The following is a 25,620-nucleotide window of genomic DNA, read 5'->3' as shown; positions in this document are numbered from 1 at the left end:
TCCAAACTGTCGATGTGATAAAAAGTAGAAGGGCAGGATTGTTGGAGACAGAGAGCTGCTGAAGCCTGAGAGGTAGCCTGGGGGTAGGGTGGCTGCAGGGAGACTGGTTCTGTGGTTTCTGCCCCTCTCCATCTCTCCCTCCTTAGCTGCTGGTTCCCCCCCCCCACAGGAGGAAGCTTCACGAGTGGTGGAGCAGGGCTGCAGGTCTCTCTCTCTCTGCCCCTTCTCATCTCCCCAGCCCCTCTCAATCTCCCTCTGTGTCGATACCATTAAACAATAAAAATATGAATAAATAATGACACGGTCCTCGGTAAGATCGTGTTACTCTGGTGTGAAAAACTGGCTGCAGATCGTCAGTTCTGGATTCAGTGGAGTCAGGGCCTCACACAGACGTGGCCTCACTGCTGCAGGCTGCCTTTTCTCTCAAGAGACAGACAGAGACAGGGAGAGGGAGAAACGCCACTGCCCCAGAGCTTCCTCAGCTGCCACTGCACCTGCCACATGGTGCTGGGGTTTGTACCAGGACCGTCATCTGGCGAGGCAGGTGTCCTGCCCAGTGAGGTGTCTCTCTGGTGTCTGGTACATGGCAACTATTTTTTTTTAAATATTGTTCACAGGAGTTGGGTGGTAGTGCAGTGGGTTAAGTTCAGGTGGCACAAAGCATAAGGATCCTGGTTCGAGCCCCTGGCTCCCCACTTGCAGGGGAGTCGCTTCACAGGCGGTGAAGCAGGTCTGCAGGTGTCTGTCTTTCTCTCCCCCTCTGTCTTCCCTTCCTCTCTCCATTTCTCTCTGTCCTATCCAACAACGACGACAACAATAATAACTACAACAATATAACAAGGGCAACAAAAGGGAATAAAGAAATAAATAAATAAAATCTCTGAGTCGGCCGCTGCTTATGAGAGCTTTCTGCAGTCTGACCAGATGGCTAAGAGCAGAGATGAAAATTCCTTCCACTACAACAACAATAAAAACAAGGGCAACAAAAATAAAATAAACAAATAAATATTAAAAAAATCTTTAATCTCGTGCCTGGGGCTGCAGAGTCCCAGGTTCAATCCCCTGCACCACAATAAGCCAGAGAGAGCTGTGCAGGGCTCTGGTGTTTCTCTCTGTCTTTCTCTCTCTGCATCTCTCTCAAAAATAAATAAATAAATAAATAAAAGAATTGCTGGGTTTTTTTTTTTAAATCTTTAAAAAAAGAAAAAAAAAGAAAATGTTTTCCACACTCAGCCCTGTGGGAGTCAGCAGCCTGGCCAGACTTACGCAGCAGAAGCCACCTGTGAATCCTGAGAACTGCCCGCCTGCTCCCTGCCCACCTGCCCCCATATATGTTTCTCTATCTGCCTGCCCGCCTGCCTGCCCATCCTCTACCTGCCTACCCACTCGCCTGCCTCACTGCCCCCTGCCAGCCTGCCTGCCCACCTGCCTGCCTGACTGCCCCAGTCCTCCTGCCCCACTGCCCCCTGCCTGCCTGCCCCACTATCCCACCTGCCCCCCGACTTGCCCGCCTATCTGCCCCCTGCCCGCTGGCCCACCTACCCACCTGCCCGCCTGCTGGCAGAGCACACAGCGGCCCTCATTAGAGGAAAATTTGAATCTCAAGGAATTCCAGTGTACGCCGATTTCAGACGGCATTTTTCTTAAAAGTTCAGGAATATAAATAACTGGGCCAATAAAACGGATGCACAGCTGCTTCAAAGTTTTTCTTTTTCTTTCTTTTTTTTTAATTTTCCCTTTTGTTGCCCTTGTAGTTATTATTGTTGTTGTAGTTATTATTGCTGTTGTTATTGATGTCATCATTGTTGGACAGGACAGAGAGAAATGGAGAGAGGAGGGGAAGACAGAGAGGCGGAGAGAAAGACAGACACCTGCAGACCTGCTTCACCGCCTGGGAAGCGACTCCCCTGCAGGTGGGGAGCCGGGGGCTTGAACTGGGATTCTTACGCCGGTCCTTGTGCTTTGCGCCACCTGCGCTTAACCTGCTGCGCTGCCGCCCGACTCCCAAAGTTTTTCTTTTAATGATGCGATCCTTTAGTTTTTTTTTTTTTTTTTTTTAGAACGAACTTAATATTGTCAAGATAACCAGCTTGAGCAAATTGAGGTAAGCACTCTCCTTCCTTACAATGATTATGTTTCCTTCCCCAGAGCCCTGCCCAGCTCCGGCTGACTGGTGGTGTTGAGGACTGAACCTGGGACCTCAGAGCCTGAGGCAGGAGAGTCTTTTGCAGGCTGGGGGAGAAGCATAACTGCTATGCAAACAAAAACAGACTCCCCCCCTGGTCCTTCCCTCTGGGTCTGCCAGGACAGGGTCCCGCCCTGACTGGGTTCTGCTGACCCTCCTTGGGATTGACTGAGGTGGCACCACCTTCGCTCCTGGTGCTGACTGAGGTGAGGGACACAGGCTGCTTAGAGAGGTGTCCCCACGGCCTCTCTCCCTCCCCTCGCTCTGGCTCCCAGAGCTCCACTGCCTGTGTGTGTGTGTGTGTGGGGGACCTCGCCCCTCCCGGACCCCTCCCCCTCAGTCCTCCGAGCCTGCCCGATGGCCTGACCATTAGCCCTGAATCTTCTCTTTCATTAAAAAGAAAATACCAGGGGGGTCGGGTGGTAGCGCAGCAGGTTAAGTGCACATGGCGCAAAGCACAAGGACCGGTGCAAGGATCCCGGTTGGAGCCCCCGGCTCCCCACCTGCAGGGGAGTCACTTCACAGGCAGTGAAGCAGGTCTGCAGGTGTCTGTCTTTCTCTCCCCCTCTCTGTCTCCCCCTCCTCTCTCCATGTCTCTCTGTCCTATCCAATAACGAACAACATCAACGATGGTAATAATAATAGCCACAACGAGGCTACAGCAACAAGGGCAACAAAAGGGGGAAAAAAATGGCCTCCAGGAGCAGTAGATTCATGGTGCAGGCACCAAGCCCAGTAATAACCCTGGAGGGAAAAAAATTTTTTAAAAAATACCAAAGAAAGATTCTTCAATGTCTAGAAAAGGAGAAAAGAAATCCTTGCAAATCCACTGTGCCATCTCCTCCATCCTGTCTCATTATTTTTAAAGAATTTATTTATTTATCATGAGACAGACAGGAGGAGAGAGAGAACCAGACATCACTCTGGCACGTGTGCTGCCGGGGATCGAACTTGGGACCTCATGGTTGAGAGTCCAATGCTTTATCCACTGTGCCACCTCCTGGACCAGCCTACTCTCATCTTTGAGCTGATGTGCTGACCATTTGTAATTTGAAGCATGTGTCTTTTTTTCAACTTAAGTGAATGGAGGTGAAAGGGAGCTCATCTTTAATTTTGTTTTGTTTTAGAAGTGTCAGGCCTGATGTATGATGTCACCAGTCTGCTACTTCTTCACTCAGACATACAGACAGACAGAGAGGGACAGAGACAGAGAAGGAGAGACACCACTGTGCTGGAGCTGCCCCCAGCCCCTTAGCACCTCCCACGTAGTGTCAGGCCATGATCCTGGTGGATCTTTCTGGCCCCACCTGCCTCTTTAAAGTGGCCTAGTGTGATTAACATGTGTGTCCGCATGTGTGTACGTGTGCGTGCGTGTGCATCTGTGTAGATGTTTTGGTTGGGGAGGTTGCAGTTCCAGTGGACTGAGTCCCCCACATCAAGAGGCCTGTGGCGTCAAGGTGAAGGCTTCCTGTGTGTGTCAGGCCCTGGGTTCGAGGGGATCAGGACGCCCGTGCCTCCGCACCTCACTGGCGGTGGCCCCCTGTCCCTCTGTGCTGGAGTCTGATGTGCCGCCCTGGTCCAGGGCTGGAAGCCCCATGAAGACGGCAGAGCCGGGGCTGACAGCACCAAGCAGCGTGGAGGGCGGCTTCCCGGGCTGAGGGCCCCGTCGTCAGGGGCCACCTCCCAGGGCACCTTGTGGTAACTGCTGCTGCCAGCACCAAAGGCCCACTGACGGGTGCCCACCAGGCGCTCTCTGGCAAACAGGTGATTTCAAAGATAGAGATACAGAGGGCTGGGCAGGCAGCACGGGGGCTCAGCAAGGAGCCTTCTGTGCCTGAGGCTCTGAGGTCCCAGGTTCAACCTCCAGCCCCAACGTCAGCCAGAGCTGAGTGGGGCTCTGCCAAAAAAATAAACAGAATAAAGTAATAATCATTTAACAGCGTGATAGCGACCACAGCACCACCCTGAGGCACCACAGGTCCTGAGTTCAACCCCCAGCACTACCATCAGCCAAAGCTGAGTAAGATCCTGGTTAAAAAATAATAAAATGGGAGTCCAGCGGTAGCACAGCGGGTTAAGCGCACATGGTACAAAGCGCAAGGACCGGCGTAAGGATCCAGGTTTGAGCCCCCGGCTCTCCACCTACAGGTGGGTCTCTTCACAAGCGGTGAAGCAGGTCTGCAGGTGTCTTTCTTTTTAAAAAATATTTATTTATTCCCTTTTGTTGCCCTTGTTTTTTATTGTTGTCGTCATTGTTGGATAGGACAGAGAGAAATGGAAAGAGGAGGGGAAGACAGAGAGGGGGAGAGAAAGACAGACACCTGCAGACCTGCTTCACCGCCTGTGAAACGACTCCCCTGCAGGAGGAGAGCCGGGGGCTCGAATCGGGATCCTTATGCCAGTCCTTGTGCTTTGTGCCACCTGTGCTTAACCTGCTGTGCTACCGCCCGACTCCCAGGTGTCTATCTCCCCCCCCACCCATCCTCCCCTGAGACAAGCGTGTTTCTAGCTGTTAGCCACACGTCCTGAGAGCTTCAGGAGTCGGCTTCTGCACCCTCTCTCCAGCCTCCGGGACTCTGAATGGTTTTCTCCAGTGCTTGTGAAGAAACTGCCTTCAGAGTCGGATGGTGGCGCAGTGGGTTAAGCGCACGCGGCGCAAAGCGCAGGGACCAGAGTAAGGATCCCGGTTCGAGCCCCCAGCTCCCCACTTGCAGGGGAGTCACTTCACAGTCACTTAACCCGCTGTGCTACCGCCCGAATCCCTTATTTTAAAATATTTATTTACTAGCTAAAGACAGAGATAAACTGAGGGGGGGAGATAGAGAGGGAGACAGAAAAACACCTGCAGCCCTGCTTCGCCACTCATGAAGCTTTCCTCCTGCAGGTGGGCATCAGGGGCTTGAACCTTCGACCTTGTGCACTGTAACATGACCACTTAACCAGGTATGCCACTGACTGGCCCCAATGATTTATTATTGAATAGAGACAGAAAGAGATTGAGAGGAGAGGGGAGATAGAGACAAAGAGAGTCAGAGAGACCCTGCAGCCCTGCTTCACTACTTGTGAAGCTTTCCTCCCGCAGGTGGGGACCAGGGGCTTGAACCTGGGTCCTCGTGCCTTGTAATGTGAGTGCTCAACCAGGTGCACCACTGCCTGGCCCTTGCACATAAATATTTTATGTTAAAAATTTATAATGCTTGGGAGTCGGGCGGTACCGCAGCGGGTTAAATGCACATGGCACAAAGCGCAAGGACAGGTGCAAGGATCCAGGTTCGAGCCCCCGGCTCCCCACCTACAGGGGGGTCGCTTCACAGGCGGTGAAGCAGGTCTGCAGGTGTCTGTCTTTCTCTCCCCGCCTCTGTCTTCCCCTCCTCTCTGCATTTCTCTGTCCTACCCAACAACAACAGTGATTAACAACAACAAGGGCAACAAAAATGGGGAAACAGTGGCCTCCAGAGGCAGTGGATTTGTAGTGCAGGCACCGAGCCTCAGAGATGACCCTGGAGGCAAACAAAATCATCATTCTTTCTCCTGGCGCCTGCCTGCCACTGCCGAGCTCTGGCTGATGGCAGCGCTGATGACTAAACCTGGGAGTTGACAGCCGCAGGCAGGAGTGCCCTGTAGAGCTACTGTGCAGTCTCCTGACTCCTTTTTCCTTTTTGCACAGCCTTATTTAATAATATATGTATATATAATTTTTAAGCTTTTATTTATTTATTCTCTTTTGTTGCCCTTGTTGTTTTATTGTTGTAGTTGTTGTTGTCATTGTTGGGTAGGACAGAGAGACATGGAGAGAGGAGGGGGAAGACAGAGAGAGGGAGAGAAAGACAGACACCTGCAGACCTGCTTCACCGCTTGTGAAGCGACCCCCCTGCAGGTGGGGAGCCGGGCCTGGAACCAGGATCCTTACGCCGGGTCCTTGTGCTTAGCGCCACCTGCGCTTAACCCGCTGCGCTACAGCCCGACTCCCGTATATATAATTTTTATGAGACAGAAATGCCAGAGTACTACTCAGCTCTGGCTGATGGTGGTGCCGGGGTTTGAACCTGGGAGTTTGGAGCCGCAGGCACAAGGGTCTTTTGCAGAGCTGTGACGCCGCCCCTACAGCTACCTGCACAACTGCCTTCCAGGCTGCTCTCATCCGCTGTTTCTTTGCAGGAGGAGCCTTAAGGAAGGGCTGTCTAACAGAGCTTTGGCCACGGATGCTGGTCTTCACAGACTCTGCCATTGCACGGTGGGTCCCTAACGTCCTGTTCCTCTGTGCCACTGTCCGCTCAGAGATGAAAATTGAGGGGGGCAAGGGAGAAATAAAGAGGAAGAGAGAGGGGGCAGGTGGTGGCACATCTGGTTGAGTGCACACATTATAGTGCTCAAGGACCTGGGTTCAAGCCCCCGGTCCTCATTTGCAGGGGGGAAGCTTTGCAAGCACTGAAGCAGGCCTGCAGGCATCTGTCTCTCTCCCTTTCTCCCCCACCCCTCTCAATTTCTGGCTGTCTCTATCCAATAAATAAAGATGATAAAAAAATTTTAAAAAGAGAGAGGGGAAAAAAGAGAGGCCCATGTAGCCCTGCTCAAATTTGTGGAGCTCCTCTGCAGATGGGAGAGGGGCCTCCCCTGCAGCCCCAGGTCCCTGTGAGGGCTCCTGAGTGACACGACACCCAGACCCCTGCAGCCTCGGGTCCCTGTGAGGGCTCCTGAGCTGACCTGCAGCCTCGGGTCCCTGTGAGGGCTCTTGAGCTGACCTGATGCCCCGGGTCCCTGTGAGGGCTCCTGAGTGACACGACACCCAGACCCCTGCAGCCCCGGGTCCCTGTGAGGGCTCCTGAGTGACACGACACCCAGACCCCTGCAGCCTCGGGTCCCTGTGAGGGCTCCTGAGTTGACCTGCAGCCCCGGGTTCCTGTGAGGGCTCCTGAGCTGACCTGATGCCCCGGGTCCCTGTGAGGGCTCCAAGCCCTTCCCGACGCTGGCCCTGCTTTCTGTGCCTGGGGTACACATGGTGGTACTTGCTCGCCAGAGGCGGTGGGGACCCAGCTGAAGTCCGTGACTCAGCTTGTCTCAGAGTGGGGTTCACAGAGGGCGGAGATGTCACTGAGGAGACTGAGGCTGCTTCCCCTCCCCAAGCCAGTGGTGAGTCCTGGGGTCACGCCAAGAGGACTGAGCTATGATCCATCTGTCTATCATCCATCCAACCCACCATCTACCTGTCTGTCCGTCCATCTCCATAATCTATCCACTTACCTATACCTATCTCTGTCTACCATCATCCATCCTTCACCTCTCTCCGAGCTTTCTCTCACCTGTCAGAGCCTCAGGCAGGGGTCTCTTGGCATGACCAGTATGCTACCTAACCCACATCTATCGCTATTATCTGTGTCTCTTAACTAGAGGAAAAGTAGCCCTCGGAGGAGAGAATGTATGTACAGGAGGCCCAGCCTGTCACAAAAAAGCAGCAGCCAACTTCGCCCGTGGGGTGCTGGCCCTGCTGTCCTGAGTGGTCGTCGCGGGTGCCCAGGGGCCAAGATGCAGCGCCAACACGAAGGGGGCAAGAGGGAGAGACAGGGCCAGTGTGGAGACGTCAGCCTGGCACTCTGGACAGGACGGGACGGGACAGCCGCCTGTGTCTGGGCTTGGGGCTCTGAATGTCACGTTCCTCACAGCCCACACCGCCTCATCAGCCCTCCAGGGACAGTCCTGGGTCCCAGAAAGCTTAGGGCCTGGGGCTGACCCCCTCTAGGCCCAGCTTTCAGGACAAGGCCCGGCCTGGCAGCCAAGCGTGGGTGTGGGCAGGAGCAGGGCCTCAGGCACGGGAGGGCTGGCTCCCGGGACAGGCCGTGGGTGGGGAGCCCTGGCAGGAGCTTTTAGGAAGTGCTGACCCGACAGCCACCTCCAAAGGGCAACAGCAGAGCCCCACTAGAGCCCCACAGCTGCCGGAACCTGCCTGCTGCAAAGCCCGAACATTCGGCTCCTGTCTGATGGGAGACAAAAAAACGCCAGCCTGCAGTTGAATGTTCCCGGCCCTGAAATGTGCCCCTGCCCCTTCTCCTGCCTCCATCCGTGTGCAACAAAAGCTCAAAAGCAACAAAAGCTCGTTTTCAGAGCGGTGTGTGTGTGTGTGTGTGTGTGGGGTCACAATTCTGGCTCTGGTAGAGAAGGCCGGGAGCAGGCTCTTCAGTCTCTCGGAAACGGGCCCTTCCCGGGGGTGGGCAGAGCCACCCTCTCTATCTGCTACTCCCAACAGTCTCCACTGCTGAGCAAGTGGCCTCTCGCCTCAGCTATTTTAAGTCGTTGTTACAGGCTCTGATTTCACCTAAGGTGCAAATATTCCAGTTTACTACTAACCTCATTTCAGCAAACTGATATGAGCTGAACATGCCGGTGTAGCTCATGGCAGAATCCTTCCAGTCCTGAGATAGCTTCTTTTCTTGAAGATTTTCTTTTTCTCTCTCTTGGCTGAAATGACTTGGTAGTAGGGAGCTGGGCAGTGCTCTGGTCTCGTCTCCCTCTCATAAAAACATGATCTTCCCTACTGCACGGTCTAGTCAGAGGGGTCAAGGGGTGAAGCGGCTCCCAGAGGATCTGCCCGTGAGGCCCACGAACGGGCTGGGCGAGCCCCCAGAGCCGGTCACGCCGGGGGGCTGGTCGGGCCGCCCCAGAGTTGGGCAGATGAAGGTTTTCCATTTAACATCTTCAGGAAAGGAAAAATGGACTGGGAGGCTGTCAAGGCACACTTGAGAGGCTGCATTAATAAGGGAAAAGAAAAGAAAGAAAAGAGCGAGGGAGCAGGTGGAGGTGCAATCCAGGCTCACGGGAACAGCAGCGAGCACAACAGGGCCCTGCGGTCCCACTTGGGGTCACCGGCCCCAGCATCTGAATGGCCGGCCGGGCGCCTAGCCAGAGGGACGCTTCAGGAGATGGCCGCTCAGTGACCGCACGGTCAGCGCCCTACAGAGCCACCGTGAGCCAGAGTTGGTGCTGCAAGGAGCCAGCTTGGCACGGTGACACCAGATGCAAGTACAGGCACTTACGAGGCAGTACTGGCCCCCGGTGCAGGTGAAAAGCAAAACAGTGGATCTTCAATTCTTACAAAAACCGGAAATTTAGTTTAGAGAAGTCCTAGTTGGGGGGTGGCATGGTCAAGGGTACTCGGTACACCTGCAGTCTATGTACTCAAGTACTCAGAGCCCAGGACAGCTTCCAATAAGCAGGGGGGAGGTCTGCACACATGGAGAGCGGCGGGGACAAAATCAGCTGGCAGGTAAGTGCTGCTGACGCCAGAGGCGCCTTTCCATCATGAGTAATCTGGGGGAGGGGACACATCCACTAGAATGGGGCACTGCTCTGCTTTGGTTTAAACGACACAGTGAAGCCTAGGAATTCGCTGCTGGCTCTGAATCGTTGAGCCGACGTAACACCGGCTTACCAAGACTGCACACACCAGAAACCAAAATACACCTGTGCATTCTGGGAGAGAAGGTCTTGTCACAGGGAGCCAGCCTAGAGTTTCGCTGAGTAACTTCACATCGTTACACTTCAAAAAACCTTTCCTCTTTATTAAACGGAAAAGACACTGACAGCATGCAGGTTGGTTTCAGATCAAACGGGTCTTGCAGCTGAAAACGCACCAGCGTGCTGCCGTGGGCGACCTGGACTCCCCTCCAGCCCGCAGGTCCACCCGTGAGGACGCAGTGTGCCAGCCTCCTTAAATCGGCAGACGGCGTAATGACCACCGTGAGTAAACACGACTTTATTTCACCGAGTGTGTCTTCTGGACCACATCACTGCCCGTCGGAGGAATGGTGATACGTCCAGGCAAGACGACGCTGTGGAGTGGAGTTAGTGACAACGTTCTGGCTGACCAGAGAAGCTCCCTGTGGTAAGTGTGCGCTAGGTCTGGCGGCAACAGCAAGAGCCATTTACGGAAACACATTCGTGAGTTCTGTGAAAGTTTGTGATTATGAAAAGAGCCAATTCAGATACTTCAGAAGTGCTACAATCATGTATTCTGAGCCACACACTAGTTACAACTTGTTACACAGCACCAATACCCGTGAAATATCTTCTAAGAATGAAGCTACTATATTCAGACAAAAGGAAAAACAATTCTGCCTCACTTGCGAATATTGCCAAAGCAGCAAGTTTTCATTGGAAAACAAAATACAAACATCTACATGGAAGCAGTCAGATATTTCTTCATTTAGAAAAACATCCTCGCAAATACTCTCAGCACATTTTGAAAAGATAATGTCATTATTTCAATCTTACCACACCAATGTTCCACCTCGATTTTTGGAGTGTTTCTTTTGATAAGTTCTAAAAGCAACACAGTAATTTTAAAGGCTACGACAGCAAGAATTTGACTGTTAAAAAAATAAATAAATTTCTTTTAAATCAAAAGTATTATAAAAGTGGAAATTACAGTAGTTAAGGAAATAGAAAAATAAGCCAATTATGATCTGAGTCTTCTGACTATGGCTCCGAATTTAATACAAATATCTGTGTAAAAAACTTTTTGAAAAAGTTACTTCTGCCAGCCAGATTCCAACAAAGGACTTTCCAAATTTCTCACTGACTGAATGAGTCCCTGCGACGTCTAGCAGCTGCGGTAGTTCCCCCCCGTAAAGCAATCTTGAAATCTCTCCCTCTTGTCTTTGTAGGTCTCAAACATGTTCATTTAGTGCTAATCATAAAATTACAGGTTACACCCAAGAAAATGATTTGAGGATCATTAATGACTTGCAAACAACTTACTATTTCTAGACTAAACAACAACAAAATTAGAGTGTGTGACAGCGTAGCAAGTTAAAAATACCTCAGGGATTTCAGACCAAAATTTACCTATTTATGAGTTCTTCACACAACTGTTCTGTTCCACAATTTCCCTCAATTTCTATAGGTTACAAACTGAGATCAGCCAATGTAGTACTAACAATATAAATCGTGCCTAACGCTACAGTACCTAATTCCGTTCACTAAATTAAGATGATGAAACAGCTGTCCAATCCTTAACTTAGCAAACAGGCTCCCCAGAATGAAGCAGGGTGTTCTCATTCCATCAAGCTATGCTGACTACAGAAATAGGAGTAAGAGAAATACAATTCATCCTAGAAAGTCCTAAGCAGATTCTTTGTCTTTGATGATGTGAAATGTCTCTATTCAAGAGAACAGTAGGCATCTATGAGACACTAGGTAAGCGGCCCTGCTGCGTCTCCGACACCTAGTTGGGCAGATGCACGGTCTCAGTGCTCAAAAGTCATTTTCAGAAGCAAACTTCAGAGGTGACAGACATAATTTTAACTCTGAAACCATTTCAAGGGTTGTCAAGTACAGTACTGACCTGATATATTTTGTGGGTATGTAGTGTTCTAAGTGGTAAAATTTGATACATTTAAAGTAAATGTTCCATTTTTCCTAAAATAAGATATTTAATAAGAAAAGGAAGAAGCAGTAGCAGCTAGGCAATTTAAATGAGGTCAAAGACAGACAAGTACAGAAAGCACAGTCCTACGTGGTGCAGTCTGCGAGAGACAAGCTGTGTAATAAATAGGCCACAGTGGCGAGCTGTCATTCTCTAAGGAGCCCAGACTGCACTCCAGCTGTGTTGGGAGCAGCAGAGTTTAAAGAGCGGGCACGAAATAGCTGTACAGGCCAGGTACGATCTATACGTTGACGAAAGTTAGGATTCTACTGACATCACTCCCATTAAATGACAGTATGTCCTCTTCTCACTTCCGTTCCTTTCAGCACCTGGAAACGAGAGGAAGCAGACAGCAGACTTTTAGAGAACGTGATTTGGCAGTGCGCCCACGGCACCAAAGTAGTTCAGGACGGCAACATCACACACCCTGCCGTTCTCTTCACTACAATCAGCGGCAGCTCCTGCACCTCAACTGCCTGGGAAGCAGGGCCTAAGGCACGCGTGACTCCAGCACTCTGGGCCACCTCTCCACACAGAGGCGAGCGGGACAGACCACGACACCGGGATTTCCCTTGCTGCCCATGCGGCTCGGGGCCTGAACACCACCCAGCTACCTCGTAAGCGGCTCACGGGTGAGCTACGGCCACTGCTAGCGATGTGAAGCAGGTGTGGAGCCGACCTGTCGGGGGCGGGCAGCAGAGGGCCAGGCGAGCAAAGCTACACAAGGCGGGAGCAGGAGGGGAGCAGCAGCAGGGTGGGGGCCAGGCGCAGTCCTGGGTGCTCAGAGGACCACGCAGGCACTGAGGATATCACGTCAGCAACACAATGGCATCTTTCCAGAACTCAAAGCCTTCTTCTCATGTGGTCCGAGGCCCTGGGGCGTGGTCAGCAGCAGCAGCAGGAAGTGGCGGTAGCACCTGGCGTCACCCGCCTATGGAACTCGAGCCAGCGCCTTCTATGGCGCACGTGGCCCCACGACTGGGACTTCAGGCACTAACGGCCGGTGCACACACCACTGTGCTAGCTCCTCTGGTCAAAAATGGAGAAGTGTTGGGGGTAGGTAGCACAAGTGTTAAGCAAATGACTTCCATGCCCGAAGCTCTAAGGTCCCAGGTTCAACCCCCAGCACCACTACAAACTAGAGTGGAGCACTGCTCTTTCTAAAAGAAGAGAAAAAAAGAAAAGAAGCGAAAAAGGAGAAAGGTGAATTACTATGGATTGATAATAAGCAATACTAAAAAGTCAGGTGCAAGACCCAGTTCTGAGCTTGGGAACCACCAGAGTGGAAGAAGTTTCTGTGCTGCAGGGTAGGAGTTGTTATTAAATTGCTTCTCGGGAGGCGGAGCTACGAGCAGCAGATCGCTTTCTCTCCTCTCCTCTCCTCTCCCGGATCAACTAGGAATACCAAAGGAGACCACCCGGACCGAAACAAGACAGGACTAGAATGACCACAGAAACCCAGTAAATCACCCGTGAGTACAAACATGCGTGGCTGGTGACAGAGAGGAGAGAGGGGCCTAAGGAGAGATTAAGTGACTGCTAACAGTTCGACAGTTTGTCAGTGGAGACACCACCTCCAGTCTGCTCCACCAACAAGGGGACAGCTGAAGGGAGGAAAGGACTCCCCAGAGACTCACCAAGTACAACTCTGAGTCTCCATTGCTACTACCCTCAGAATCTGGAGCAGCAACAGGGAGGGACACCAGGGCACAGAGATCTAACCGGGAAACTCAGGAGAAGACCTATACCTCGGTGGCATAGCTGAAGGGCTGTGAAAGTCTCTTTGCATAACCACTGGATTATCTCTGCCACACCCTGCTTTATCTCTTGGTCAGGAGTCATTGATTAAGCCAAGAAGCCTATTGATAGTTTAAAAGCCCTCAGGCTACCATAGCCTACAGGGGAAAAAAAAAAGGCTTTTACACCACTGAACTCCAACTTAGGGATTGAAAAAACTGTTAACTTATATAAAATGGTTAAAACAACAAGAAAAAATAATGGAGACTCGAACCAGGACAAGAGTCCAGCTAAAAGTCCTCCAGAGGGCGAAGCACAAAACAACGAGTTCAACATCCAAACATTAGCTAAGGAAATAATAACAGGAGTGAGTAAAGAATTTGAAAAAATTGTAATCAGAACTGCAGGAACAACAAATGAGAATATGGAAGAAAATTCTAATTATCTCATGGTTATTAGAGAGCTGAAAGCTGAAATCGCTGAGCTAAGAAGGCAACTAGCTGAACAAGCTAAAACAGTATCAGAGCAGGGCAACAAAATAGATGAACTCCAGAAAGCAGTAGAGGGCAGAGAGAATAGAATCAATGAGGCTGAAGACAGAATTAGCAAGATTGAGGATGAATTAGAGACAACTAAAGAAGAAGTAAGAGATCTCAAAAAGAGATTAAGAGATGCTGAAAACAACAACAGAGTCCTATGGGATGACTTCAAAAGAAACAATATACGCATTATTGGCTTACCAGAGGAAGAAAGAGAAGGGGAGGAAGAAAGCATTCTCCAGGCCATAATAGCTGAAAATTTCTCTAGTCTAGACAACACCAAAGACATAAAGATTCAAGAAGCCCAGAGGGTCCCAAACAGAATTAACCCAGACCTAAAGACACCAAGACATGTCATACTTAGATTGGAAAGGAATAAGGATAAAGAAAGGATCCTCAAGGCTGCAAGAGAAAAACAAAGAGTCACCTACAAAGGAAAACCCATAAGATTAGCAGCAGACTTCTCCATACAAACACTACAGGCCAGAAGAGAATGGCAAGATATCTATCGAGTGCTCAATGAGAAAGGCTTTCAGCCAAGAATACTATATCCTGCTAGACTGTCATTCAGACTAGATGGAAGCATCAAAACCTTCTCAGACAAGCAACAGTTGAAGGAAGCAACCATCACCAAGCCTGCCTTGAAAGAAGTTCTGAAAGGTTTCCTATAAACAACCAGACCACCACAAATAGAACATATATCAAAACACTCTAAAACTCTACCAGAATGGCGTTAAAATATCTTCAATCTTTGATATCAATAAATGTCAATGGCCTGAATTCACCTATTAAAAGACACAGAGTAGGAAGATGGATCAGAAAACACAACCCAACAATATGTTGTCTACAGGAAACTCACCTAACGCAACAAGACAAACACAGACTTAAAGTGAAAGGATGGAAAACTATCATTCAAGCCAATGGCCCACAAAAAAGGGCAGGAACAGCTATTCTCATATCTGACATGATAAGACTTTAAAATACATAAGATTAAAAAAGATAGGAATGGACACTACTTAATGCTCAGAGGATCAGTCAATCAAGAGGACTTAACAATTATTAATATCTATGCACCCAATGAGAAGCCATCTAAATACATCAAACTTCTACTGAAAGAGCTACAGCAATATATTAACAGTAACACAATCATAGTAGGGGACTTCAACACCCCACTATCTCAACTTGACAGATCATCCAGGAAGAAAATCAGTAAAGACATAAGGGAGCTAAATGAAGAGATAGATAACCTAGAACTATTGGACATTTTCAGAGTCATTCAGAGCAAGTTGTGGTATATATACACAATGGAATACTACTCAGCTGTAAAAAATGGTGACTTTACCGTTTTCAGCCCATCTTGGATGGACCTTGAAAAAATCATGTTGAGTGAAATAAGTCAGAAACAGAAGGATGAATATGGGATGATCTCACTCTCAGGCAGAAGTTGAAAAACAAGATTAGAAAAGAAAACACAAGTCGAACCTGAAATGGAATTGGAGTATTACACCAAAGTAAAAGACTCTGGGGTGGGTGGGTGGGTGGGGAGAATACAGGTCCATGAAAAATGATGAATGAAATAGTGGGGGTTTTATTGCTAAATGGGAATCTGGGGAATGTTATGCATGTAAAAAAAAAAAAAGAAGTAGAAACGCAAAGCAGAAATTGACTGAGTTTGGAGTATGGCACCAAAGTAAGAAAGCAGAAGTATACTAGAGTTTGCAGTGAGTACCTCCCTAATACTTCCTCTCCACTTTTCCAAGCTTTGGGTCCATGATTGCTCAACAATTTGTTTGGCTTTGTATGTTAACTCTCTTTTCAGTCACCAGGTTCCAGGTATCATCAGGATGCCGGCCAGACTTCCCTGGATTGAAGACACCACCAATGTGTCCTGGAGCTCAGCTTCCCCAGAGACCCATCCTACTAGGGAAAGAGAGAGGCAGACTGGGAGTATGGACCGACCAGTCAACGCCCATGTTCAGCGAGGAAGCAATTACAGAAGCCAGACCTTCTACCTTCTGCAACCCTCAATGACACTGGGTCCATGCTCCCAGAGGGATAGAGAATGGGAAAGCTATTGGGGGAGGGGGTGGGATATGGAGATTGGGCGGTGGGAATTGTGTGGAGTTGTACCCCTCCTACCCTATGGTTTTGTTAATTAATCCTTTCTTAAATAAAAAAAATAAAAAAATAAAAAAATAAAAAATAAATTGCTTCTCAAAGCCGTGACACGTATCGGGAGCTCTAGAAAGACACAATCAGCGGCACCTCCAAATAACCATTTCCTACTCTGTAGTAATCGACGGCCCCTCACAAAGAATAACTTTATGCAAAGCAACGCAAACTCTAAAGCCCGCTAGGAAGCAGCTCACGCCAGGCAAGTGGGAGAGGACATGGAAAGGATCCAGTGGATAGGGCGGGGCAGACAGCACAGTGGTTCTGCAGTGACTCTCATGCATGAGGATCCCAGGGCCCAGGCTCAGGTGCACCTGGTAGAGTACACACGTCACCATGTGCAAGGACCTGAGTTCCAGCCTCTGCACTCCACCTTCTTGGGCGGTGAAGGTCTGTCAGTCTCTCTTCCTACCTCCCTTCTCAATGTCTGTCTCTAGCCAATAAACAAGTGAAATATTTTAAAAAGGAACTATGAGTGGGTTGATGGATATAAGAAAAAAACTCCAGCGGGACCTGGTCAAACACACACTTTACAGAGTGCAAGGACACAGGTTCAAGCGCCCAGCCCCCACCTGAAGGAGGAAAGCTGCAGGAGAGGTGGAGCAGGCCTGCAGGTGTCTGTCTGTCTCCTTTTCTAACGCCACTCCCCTCTCAATATCTCTAATAATAAAAATATTTTAAAAACCTCAATTTCACATATAGAAGGTACAGAAAACCGCTTATCCCCACCTTAGCAGAAACATAAAAATAAAGTAAGTATTCCTGGCTACTGTGAGAGTCAGAGTTTCTGCTGACAGTGTACTACAAACCTTAAAATGGTCATACGATTTTGCAATTCCATTTTGGGGAATCTTCTGGAAATAACATACTTCAAATTCATATATGGAAATTTCAACTTTGAAATTTGTCACGTGTGGAAAAACAGGGTGGGGCTGACAGCATCATGGTTCTGCAAAGAGACTCCAGTGCCCGAGGCTCCAAAGTCCCAGGCTCAACCCCCTGCACCACCATCGGCCAGAGCTGAGCAGGGCTCCGGTCCACAGGACACCAAGAGCTTTAGAGAGCGAGCTGTGAGGCGGAGGCCAGTAGAGGGGTCGAGTCTGCACCGAGCAGACCTACTAAACAAGTCGCGTGAACAAACAGAGCAGCCGCGAATACCGACCTCACACTTGTTTGCCGCCTCCGCCCCTCACGGCCACCGGCTGGCTGTTCTGCACGAGGGCCCCTCCTCCACGAATGGCGCCCGGGTGGGTGGGGGAAGCTGCCGGGTGCTGTCCTGGACGAATGGGCTTGGCTGCGCAGAGACAGAGGCCGTTTTAGAGAGGCACTGCGGCTGCTTGTCACGCCTCCTCGTGAGTCTCCACACCCCCCTGCGCTGCTGTGTTTTGCCTTTTGCTCCGCAGAAAGCCCTTCTTCTTTCTAGCTGTGGCCTTTCCTCTGGCCCTAGTACAAGCCTTGGTTGCTTTACTTGGAAGCATGAGGCATTAATACCACGGCAGCGGCACATGAAGAAAGCAGCCGAGATTTAAGAATTTGATGTTTCCGGGGGCTGGGTGGGGGTATTCTCTGTGCAAGGACCCGGGTTCGGGCCCTCGCTCCCCACCAGCGGCGGGGAAGCTTCAAGTGGTGAAGCAGGTCTGCAGGTCTCTCTCTTTCTCTCTCCCCCTGCCCTCTCAAGTTCTCTGTCCTATCAAATACAATGGAAGGGGGGAAAAGGAGAAATGGCTGCCAGGAGCCACGGGTTTGCAGAGTCGGCACCAAGCCCCATCGCTAACCCTGGAGGGGAGAGGAATAGAGTGGAGAGTCCCCACTGACCGATCTGGGCAGAATGTCCTCTTCGGGCCATGTTCTTGGACCTGACTGCTTCCTTGATGCGATCCACCTCTTGCTGGTAGCGCTTGCGGTCACGGGAGGCGTTTTCTTTGGCTTCTTTCAGGGCCGACTCCAGAGCCTTCACTCTTTCTGCTGTGGCTCTCAGGCGCTTCTCCAACTTGGGAAGCTCACAGCGGAGGTCTGCGTTATCACGGACCAACTGCAGCACAAAAAGACAAGGCACTGTCTCCAACAAGATTTTGGGAAGTGGGAGCATTACATCACTTCTCCTTAGCTGCAAGGCTACACTTCACACTAAGCTTTTAAGTCACACTAATTTCAATTGGGCAGAAACATGCAAAGAATGTCTGTGTGTATACAAGCGCGTGCGCGTGTACGTATGTGTGCGTGTGTGTGCGCTCGCCTGTATCACACGTTTCTTGCGCTATAATCACATCCACTGAGGTTCTTTCCCCCTTTAAGGGCAAGCCAGCAAGTTGTACAGTGTGGGGTATCTTTAGAAAGATACTGACCTTGCGGAAATATGCTTGCAGGCCAGTAAGCCCACAAGTGAGCACACACTCACTCGCAAGGTCTTTAATAAGGACCGAAAAGCAACAAAGTAACCACAGTCCAGTGTAAATAGATTTCTTTTTTTTCCACTTTATTTACTTGCTAGGACAGAAACTGAGAGGGAAAGGGGATGAAAGAGGAGGGAGAGGGAAAGGGAGAGAGGGAGAGAGACAGAGAGACCTTTAGCACTGTTTCACCCCTTGTCAAGTTGTGCCCTGCATGTGGGGACTGGGTGTTTGCAAATGGGAAGCACATGCACTTAACCAGAGGCAACCACCACCGGGCTCTGCAATGCAACGTCAGATTTACAGCAATAAAAATATACAATTAAGAACGCTAAGAGAAAAGTTTAGTGGTCTGGGAGGTGGCGCAGTGAATAAAGGTCGGACTCTCCAGCATGGGGTCCTGAGTTCCATCCCCAGCGGCACATGGACCAGAGTGACTGACATCTGGCCCTTTCTCTTCCTATACCTCTCATAAATAAACAGACAAACAAATATTTTTTAGAAGTTCAGAATAATTAGTTTATCATGTCATGATAAAAGTAAAACAAAACAAACCCATTTTAAGCAAACATTCCTTAAAACAGAAGTGCCAGCTGGGGAAACTGCTGGACTAGCAGAGCACTGGGCGGGCACCCGGCACCCCGGGCACCAGGCACCAGGACCTCACGTGCTGGGCAGTGCTGCCTTCTCCCTCATGACACTCTATCTCAAGTGAGATCAATAAATCCTCTTTTAAAAAAGAGTTCTAGGGAGTCAGGCGGTAGCGCAGCGGGTTAAGCGCAGGTGGCGCAAAGCGCAAGGACCGGCATAAGGATCCCGGTTCGAACCCTGGCTCCCCACCTGCAGGGGAGTTGCTTCACAGGTGGTGAAGCAGGTCTGCAGGTGTCTATCTTTCTCTCCTCCTCTCTGTCTTCCCCTCCTCTCTCCATTTCTCTCTGTCCCATCCAACAACGATGACAACAACAATAATAACTACAACAATAAAAACAAGGGCAACAAAAGGGAATAAATAAAATAAAAAATATATATATATAAAAAAAGAATTCTATTTTATAACTGAAAGAGAGAGAGGCAGGGAGAACCAGGGCATCAGTGGCACACGTGCTGCTGGGGATCAGACTCAGCCCTTGGCATGAGGGGCCAACGGCCCCACCCCCCGCCACCTCGCTGGCCCTCGTAATAGTATGCAGTTCACACTCAGGCTACTAAAGAGGAAAAGATCAAAAGGATTCGTACTTCATCTGCAAAACTCACCTATCAAGAGATTCCAATCACCCCTGAATAAATCAGGGCAATCAGCAGAAGTGAGCTCTCGGGGAGGAAAGCCTGCTTCCTTGATGTGGCTACCCACCCGCAGGACTGTCAGTAGCTCCTCTGCAAACGGCTCAGGGATTCCACCCCTAGGGCCCCCCAGCTGCTTGCCACTCGCTGAGTCACACGCAGTCCAGCCACCACGGGTGAGGGAGGGTTACCTGCTTGTGCACTTTAGTGAGCTGCTCAAGATTATTTTCAAGAAAAGAGATCTTCTGCTTCTGCGCGGCACTGCCACCAGTGTCATCAGAATCAATCTCGGCGCTCTAGGAGAGAAACAGGCGGGACACGTGGAAATGCAGAAAGAAACAACTGAGCTCAACTGCAGACTGTTAGGGCAGCATACAAGTCCTTTCACCCGAGTGCAATTACACAGTGAGCACAGTTTAGGAAAACCAAAAGGAAAAAGCAAAGGAAGGAGGGGAGCAGACGGGAGGGGAGGAAGAGAGAGAGAAACAGCCACCCCCAGACGTCACCTTCTTAACTCTAGTGGCCAGGTCGTGGACAAAAAGCTTCCTCAGGTTGTGTAAAGTCTGAAGCTCTTTCGCCTTCAAGTAAGAACAGCAGCATGTTGGAGTCAGGCGTTAAAACCCCACCAAACCTGAGCCCTCCCTGGGGCACTGGAAAGCCCCTCTCACCACGGTCTCTTCCAGACCCTTCAAGTCCTGCCTCGCTTGCTCCCGTCTGTCCTGCATGACCCTGAGCAGAAGAAGATACACATGTATGCATACACAATTCTGGCTTCAAGCACAAGCTGAACCAGATAACAGACAGTTCTTAACGTCAAGTAAATGCAAGAAGGCCGTTTTATTTCATTTTAACTATGTAGCATCTTTTAAAAACACTCCACGTGCTTTGTACCGTTCTACATATATAGGTCACTAGAAAGACCTCAGAGAAACACAGAATAATTAAATGTGGCAGAATTCAGACACTAAGGAGTGGGCCTGAGAGTTCACAGGACTCCACGCAGAGAAGGCACGTGCTTCACCGCGGAGGCACCCACTCGACTCCTGGCTTTTACTGTTAGGTTCTAACCACTGAAGTATCTACTCACGTAAGTTCATGGAGTCTTCTACTCTTTTCCTGATCTGTAGTCTTTAGCTTCTCGTGTTCTACTCTCAGACGCTCCTGCTCTAACATCATCTTCTGGTTTTGACTGACAAAACAAAAACAAATGTAGTGTCAACGCCACTGTCTTCTGAACGCTGACATTAGCACTCCAGACTTTATTATTTTAATCAAATGGGGGGGGATAGATAGCATAATGATTATGCAAGGGACTCTCATGTCCCAGGCTCCAAAGTTCCAGGTTCAATCCCCTGCACCATGGTAAGCCAAAGCTGAGTAGGGCTCTGGTGGAGGGAAGGGGGAAAAAACAAACAAACAAAAACCCCCACCAAAATGGACACATAAAGACAAATACATTAGTCTGAATGATATGGGCATAAAGGGAAGAAATGATTTTCTAACCAAACACTACCATCTCCGTGGAAGCACACAGGCCCCCATCAGTCACTGGTACCTTACTTCTCGCTGTCCACACTGTCCGTCTTTCGGAGCTAGCTTCTAGCATCTAAAAGGAACGAGCGGTATACTCACTCTTGAAGATCAGTGATCAGCTTTTCTTTTGCCTCAACTTCATCTCTCAAACTGCTGATTTGCTTCTGGTGTGTTTCTCTGTGGCTCTGGATCTGCTGTTCCACAGCTTGCTAAAACATTGAGGGGAGACGCTGAGTCCAATGACGGGAGATCTTAATCACCCAGAGTCAAGTCACTAGGACCCCCCGTCAAACTTGCCTTAACTTCATTTGCTGTCTGGACCTTGTTTAAGTGCTCCTTCTCCATTTCATGGACTTTCTCTGTGGGTAAGGAGAGAAGAGAAATGAGAAGATACGCACTTAGTTTCACTTAAGCCTAGGAGCAAGTGGATCTGACAAGGGGCCCGCCCTCGAGTGCTACTGGGCTTCACTATGCCATCCGTGTGACAGAGCAGATGTCATTCTACAATCTCGGTGACCAGCCTGAGACAGACAGCTACTGACTTTATGATCCTCTTTCTGTCATTGTTTTTCACACTGAGATTCTTCTTATTTCTCACCATTTGATTATATCCACAAAGGAAAAACTCCAATGCGAACAATAAACCCAAATTCCCATCCAAAACTGAGATTCAAGTGTTTGTCCTTTGGAAGGGAGACAGCAACATGGTTACGCAAGAAAATCTGAAGGCTGCAAGCTTCAAGGCCTCCTCGGGCGCAGTCTCCTGCTCCTGCGGCACCTTGAGCCAGAGCAGAGCAAGCGGCACTGTGGTTTAAAGCACAGCTCCCTGACTGCTCCCTTCAAAGTCAGAGTCAAATTCAGCTCCTGGGGATTTTTTTTTTCCTCCCAATCTTGGAACAGGTGGGTTAGGGCACGACAGGGAAGTAAGATAAGACTGGAGCCCCCAATGCTGACAGGTGTATATGCGACACTTGGGTGAGTGGACTGGAGGAACAGCTGACTGGCAGCCTGTATCCTGACCTGCACGAGGCTCTAGGGGAAGCTCTGGTGCATTGGCGCGTCATGCTTCCCCTCCCCCCAACCCCGTCTGAATGGAAAAGTGGCTTAGGATCAGCAAAATCATGTATGTGCAAGTCCCTGAGGCCACCAACACACACACACACACACACACACAACCAAAACACAAAAAGCCGCCTTATTACTTTTTGGGAAATTCCGAGAGTCAGCACTTTCATACTGAAACCATTTTCAAGTGTGTCTGTCATGTATGCGAATGCCACGTCACTATGCTAAGCGGCGGTGTCCCCAGAGTTCTCCCCTGGCGTGGGCAGAGGGGAGCCCAGCTGTGACCCGGCAGCGGGAGGCCGCACCTTGCGCACGCAGCTGGACAAGCTCCTCACTGAGGGAATCCACGGACTCCTCCATCTGCCTTTTCTTCTGCTCCACATTCTGGAGGTACTCAGTCAGTGACTTGATTTTTGCTTCATGCTTTGAGGAGAAATATGCCGATATAAAGTGAGAAATATCTCATACACGAATTTTACAACAATATTTGAAAGTGAATTTTGTCAAAAAGAAAGTTCTATCAATATATCCAAACACATCTAATGGAAATGATATTTCAACCTCAAGTGTTGGAGGCCAGATCGGTAACAGCAAAAGTCTAATCAGTAAAATGCTCTTGCAGCATAGCTCAACAAACAAAACGTAAGGTACTAGTAGGCTAGGCGGAACGATGCCGTCTTAGTCTTCTCCACTTCCGCTGTTCCGCAGGCCACCCTGGCAAGCAGCCTCACGCACTGAACCGCCAAAGCCAGAAGCCGACGCCACGGCTTTGCCCACAGATCACTCCAGTCTCCAGCAGTCTCACTGGCCGCACCTTCCTAGTCATACTGACCACGGATACTAAGAAATGCAGGCACACCCTTCACACCACAACACTCCACCGGGAAGATGGACTGACCTGGCCCTCAAATTTATTACCCAGATTACCCGGCGGCAATCAGTTCTTTCCCATCACCTGATGGTAAACTGAGCAGCCTCGGTCAGTAGCACAGGTACCTGGGAGACACGGAGCCGGCAGGCCGCTAGCTCCTTTTCGTTCTCTTCCATTTTCTTGTTGCTCTCCGTCTGGGTACCCTCTAACTGCTTGCAGCGTTTCACCATGGTTTTGACCTCGGACTTCATTTTGCTGATGTACAGCCTCGCCACAGTAAACTCTTCGTCTATCATGCCAGTTCCCTCAGGCTGCTGTGAGTGATGGAAGGCCAGTCACAGACAAAAGCGCATGTTTAGACTCGGGAATCTCACAAAAATTCATTAATTAGGGTTCAGTTAAAAAAAAAAAACACTATAACTACACCAAGTCCTTCATGCTATCTGCTTATGTTTGCAATTATGAGTCGCAGGTATCTTTGTCTCCGGTTTAAAGTCTACCATGTCAATGACTTTATTAGCACATGCCTAACCACACCCACAGGCCTAACTCAGACAACATCTGTCCTTAGACATGAAGTGTAAAAAAGGCAGAGAGGAAATGAATATGGCAAAATTCTGATAACTCTGATGTCCACGTTGTTTTCAAGATATCTGTAATTTTCCATAACAGAAGTAGGCAGAGCTCACCTTCTATTCACTTAAACACTTACAGCAACCACCGCACAGCTCGGTCGGTCTGTGCAGCGAAGTTCACTGTGCTTCTCCGGCTGTTATGTTACGTCATGTTTGGATGGGAAGGTGGTGGGGGACACAGAACCATGGTGATGGGTGAGGTGTGGAACTAGGCCCTGTCATCTTGTGATCCTGTCCCCCACTATTCATCACAAATGAAAAATGAGGAAAAGCAAGCTGGCTATTGCGTTTACCTTGACATCGTTATTTCCTACAGCGATTCCTATTTCTGCAAGGTCTTTCAGTAAAGATGCCATCATTTCAGCTGCCCGCTTTTTCTGGTGGTTGGTCATTTCCTTCAGTTTCTGAAGCTCAGTGTCTATGCTTGCTAAAGTCGCCTAGTAGGTCAACATTTGAAGCACAAAGTCAACTCAAATATTCAGATATCACAAAACAACTTTATATGCTTTCATTTTCCTAGAGTTATCATCTATTGAGTTCTGGGCCAGGTGCTAGGTTAAAAATATCTGAACTTTAATGGTGTATTGCCCCAAAGTCAAAGACTCTGGGGTGGGGGTTGGGGGTGGAGTTCAGGTCCTGGAACATGACGGCAGAGGAGCCAGTGGGGTTGTACTGTTATGCGGAAAACTGGGAAAGGTTACGCATGTGCTAACTATTGTATTCACTGTCGACTGTAAGACATTAATCCCCCAATAAAGACATTAAAAAGATCTCTAAATTTGAGACAGACGATGTAACATCAGTGTACATGTAATATCGCATTAAGGGCAGTGCTTTTATTTCCAAAATTTTGAAATTTGCTGTTATTTCCTGCCTAGAAATAGGGAAACATATTTTTTTAATATTCTACCTCCATTAATTACTATAATCTGATTTATCTTTGAAAACTGAGTCTAGGCAAACTAATGTTTGAATGAAATTGCCCATTTTCTAGATGGTTTGGTGTATCTACTTTCTGTATACTTACACACACTGAGAAGAACCCGCCTGGTAATTACAACTACATCTGATGGTGAGACACCAGCAATTATGACACAGGCTCATGAGGAAATAGTTAACTGAGCTAATTGCTATAATTGTCCATTAAAAATATAGTTGGCTAGCAATACCAGTCACCACAATTTTGAAGTCTAACACAATCTCAGTTACTGTAAGGTGACTCACTTCATCAGACTAGTACTAGGTTTGAATGCGACTTGCTGGCCGTTAGTACTGTCCGAGGTGTCAGGATGCAGCAGGGAGTCTCAGCTACACAAAGTGATGTCTTCATGAACCAGCTGCTACCAGGGTTGTCACTGGCGCTCAGTGCCAGCACTGCAAATCTACTACCTGGCAGCCATCTCTTCCCTTTTTTCCTTCTTCTCCACCCTTTCCATTTTTTATTTGCCAGGAGAAAAAAATGAGAGGGGAGGAGAGAATGAAGGAGGAGAGACACAGCCTTGCTTCACGCAACACTTTCCCTGTGCAGATGGGGAGTGGGGATTTAAACCCTGGTCTTCGTAAAAGGTTAATGATGTGCTTACCCGGGAATGACACCGCTCGGCCCTGTTTACTTTTATGTATACATTTCTTAATTTATAGTCTGAACAATCACATGATTACCAAAGTAGGAGAGGAGCTAACTTTTACTGTCCTTCCTTAACACTGGAAGGAATGGTAGTGACCTTCAGGAACTAAAAGGACTGACCCTGAGACTTGAGTTGCTAAAGATGAGAATCAGTCAGCTAAGCGGCC

The 25,620-nt window shown here is 49.1% G+C and overlaps 1 protein-coding gene across 1 annotated transcript in view; it reads right to left on the bottom strand.

The window, feature by feature from the left end:
• Positions 1–9,711: 9,711 nt before the first annotated feature.
• Positions 9,712–25,620, bottom strand: part of KIF5B (kinesin family member 5B) — a 35,582-nt gene continuing 19,673 nt past the window's right edge. The window contains exons 15-26 of the mRNA XM_060192502.1: positions 24,120–24,263; positions 23,317–23,505; positions 22,626–22,743; positions 21,549–21,614; positions 21,355–21,460; positions 20,810–20,911; positions 20,391–20,451; positions 20,229–20,300; positions 19,914–20,018; positions 17,867–18,083; positions 17,214–17,345; positions 9,712–11,932 (exon numbers count right to left, since the gene is read on the bottom strand). Coding sequence (XP_060048485.1) covers positions 17,215–17,345; positions 17,867–18,083; positions 19,914–20,018; positions 20,229–20,300; positions 20,391–20,451; positions 20,810–20,911; positions 21,355–21,460; positions 21,549–21,614; positions 22,626–22,743; positions 23,317–23,505; positions 24,120–24,263 — 1,311 coding nt within the window. The 3' untranslated portion in view covers positions 9,712–11,932; position 17,214. The remainder of the gene's footprint in view (positions 11,933–17,213; positions 17,346–17,866; positions 18,084–19,913; positions 20,019–20,228; positions 20,301–20,390; positions 20,452–20,809; positions 20,912–21,354; positions 21,461–21,548; positions 21,615–22,625; positions 22,744–23,316; positions 23,506–24,119; positions 24,264–25,620) is intronic.

This window comes from Erinaceus europaeus, chromosome 6, assembly GCF_950295315.1.
Source record: "Erinaceus europaeus chromosome 6, mEriEur2.1, whole genome shotgun sequence".
In the NCBI taxonomy this organism is placed as follows: Eukaryota; Metazoa; Chordata; class Mammalia; order Eulipotyphla; family Erinaceidae; genus Erinaceus; species Erinaceus europaeus.
Note: the sequence above shows the minus strand (reverse complement) of the source record. Positions and strands in the feature narration are given on the sequence as shown.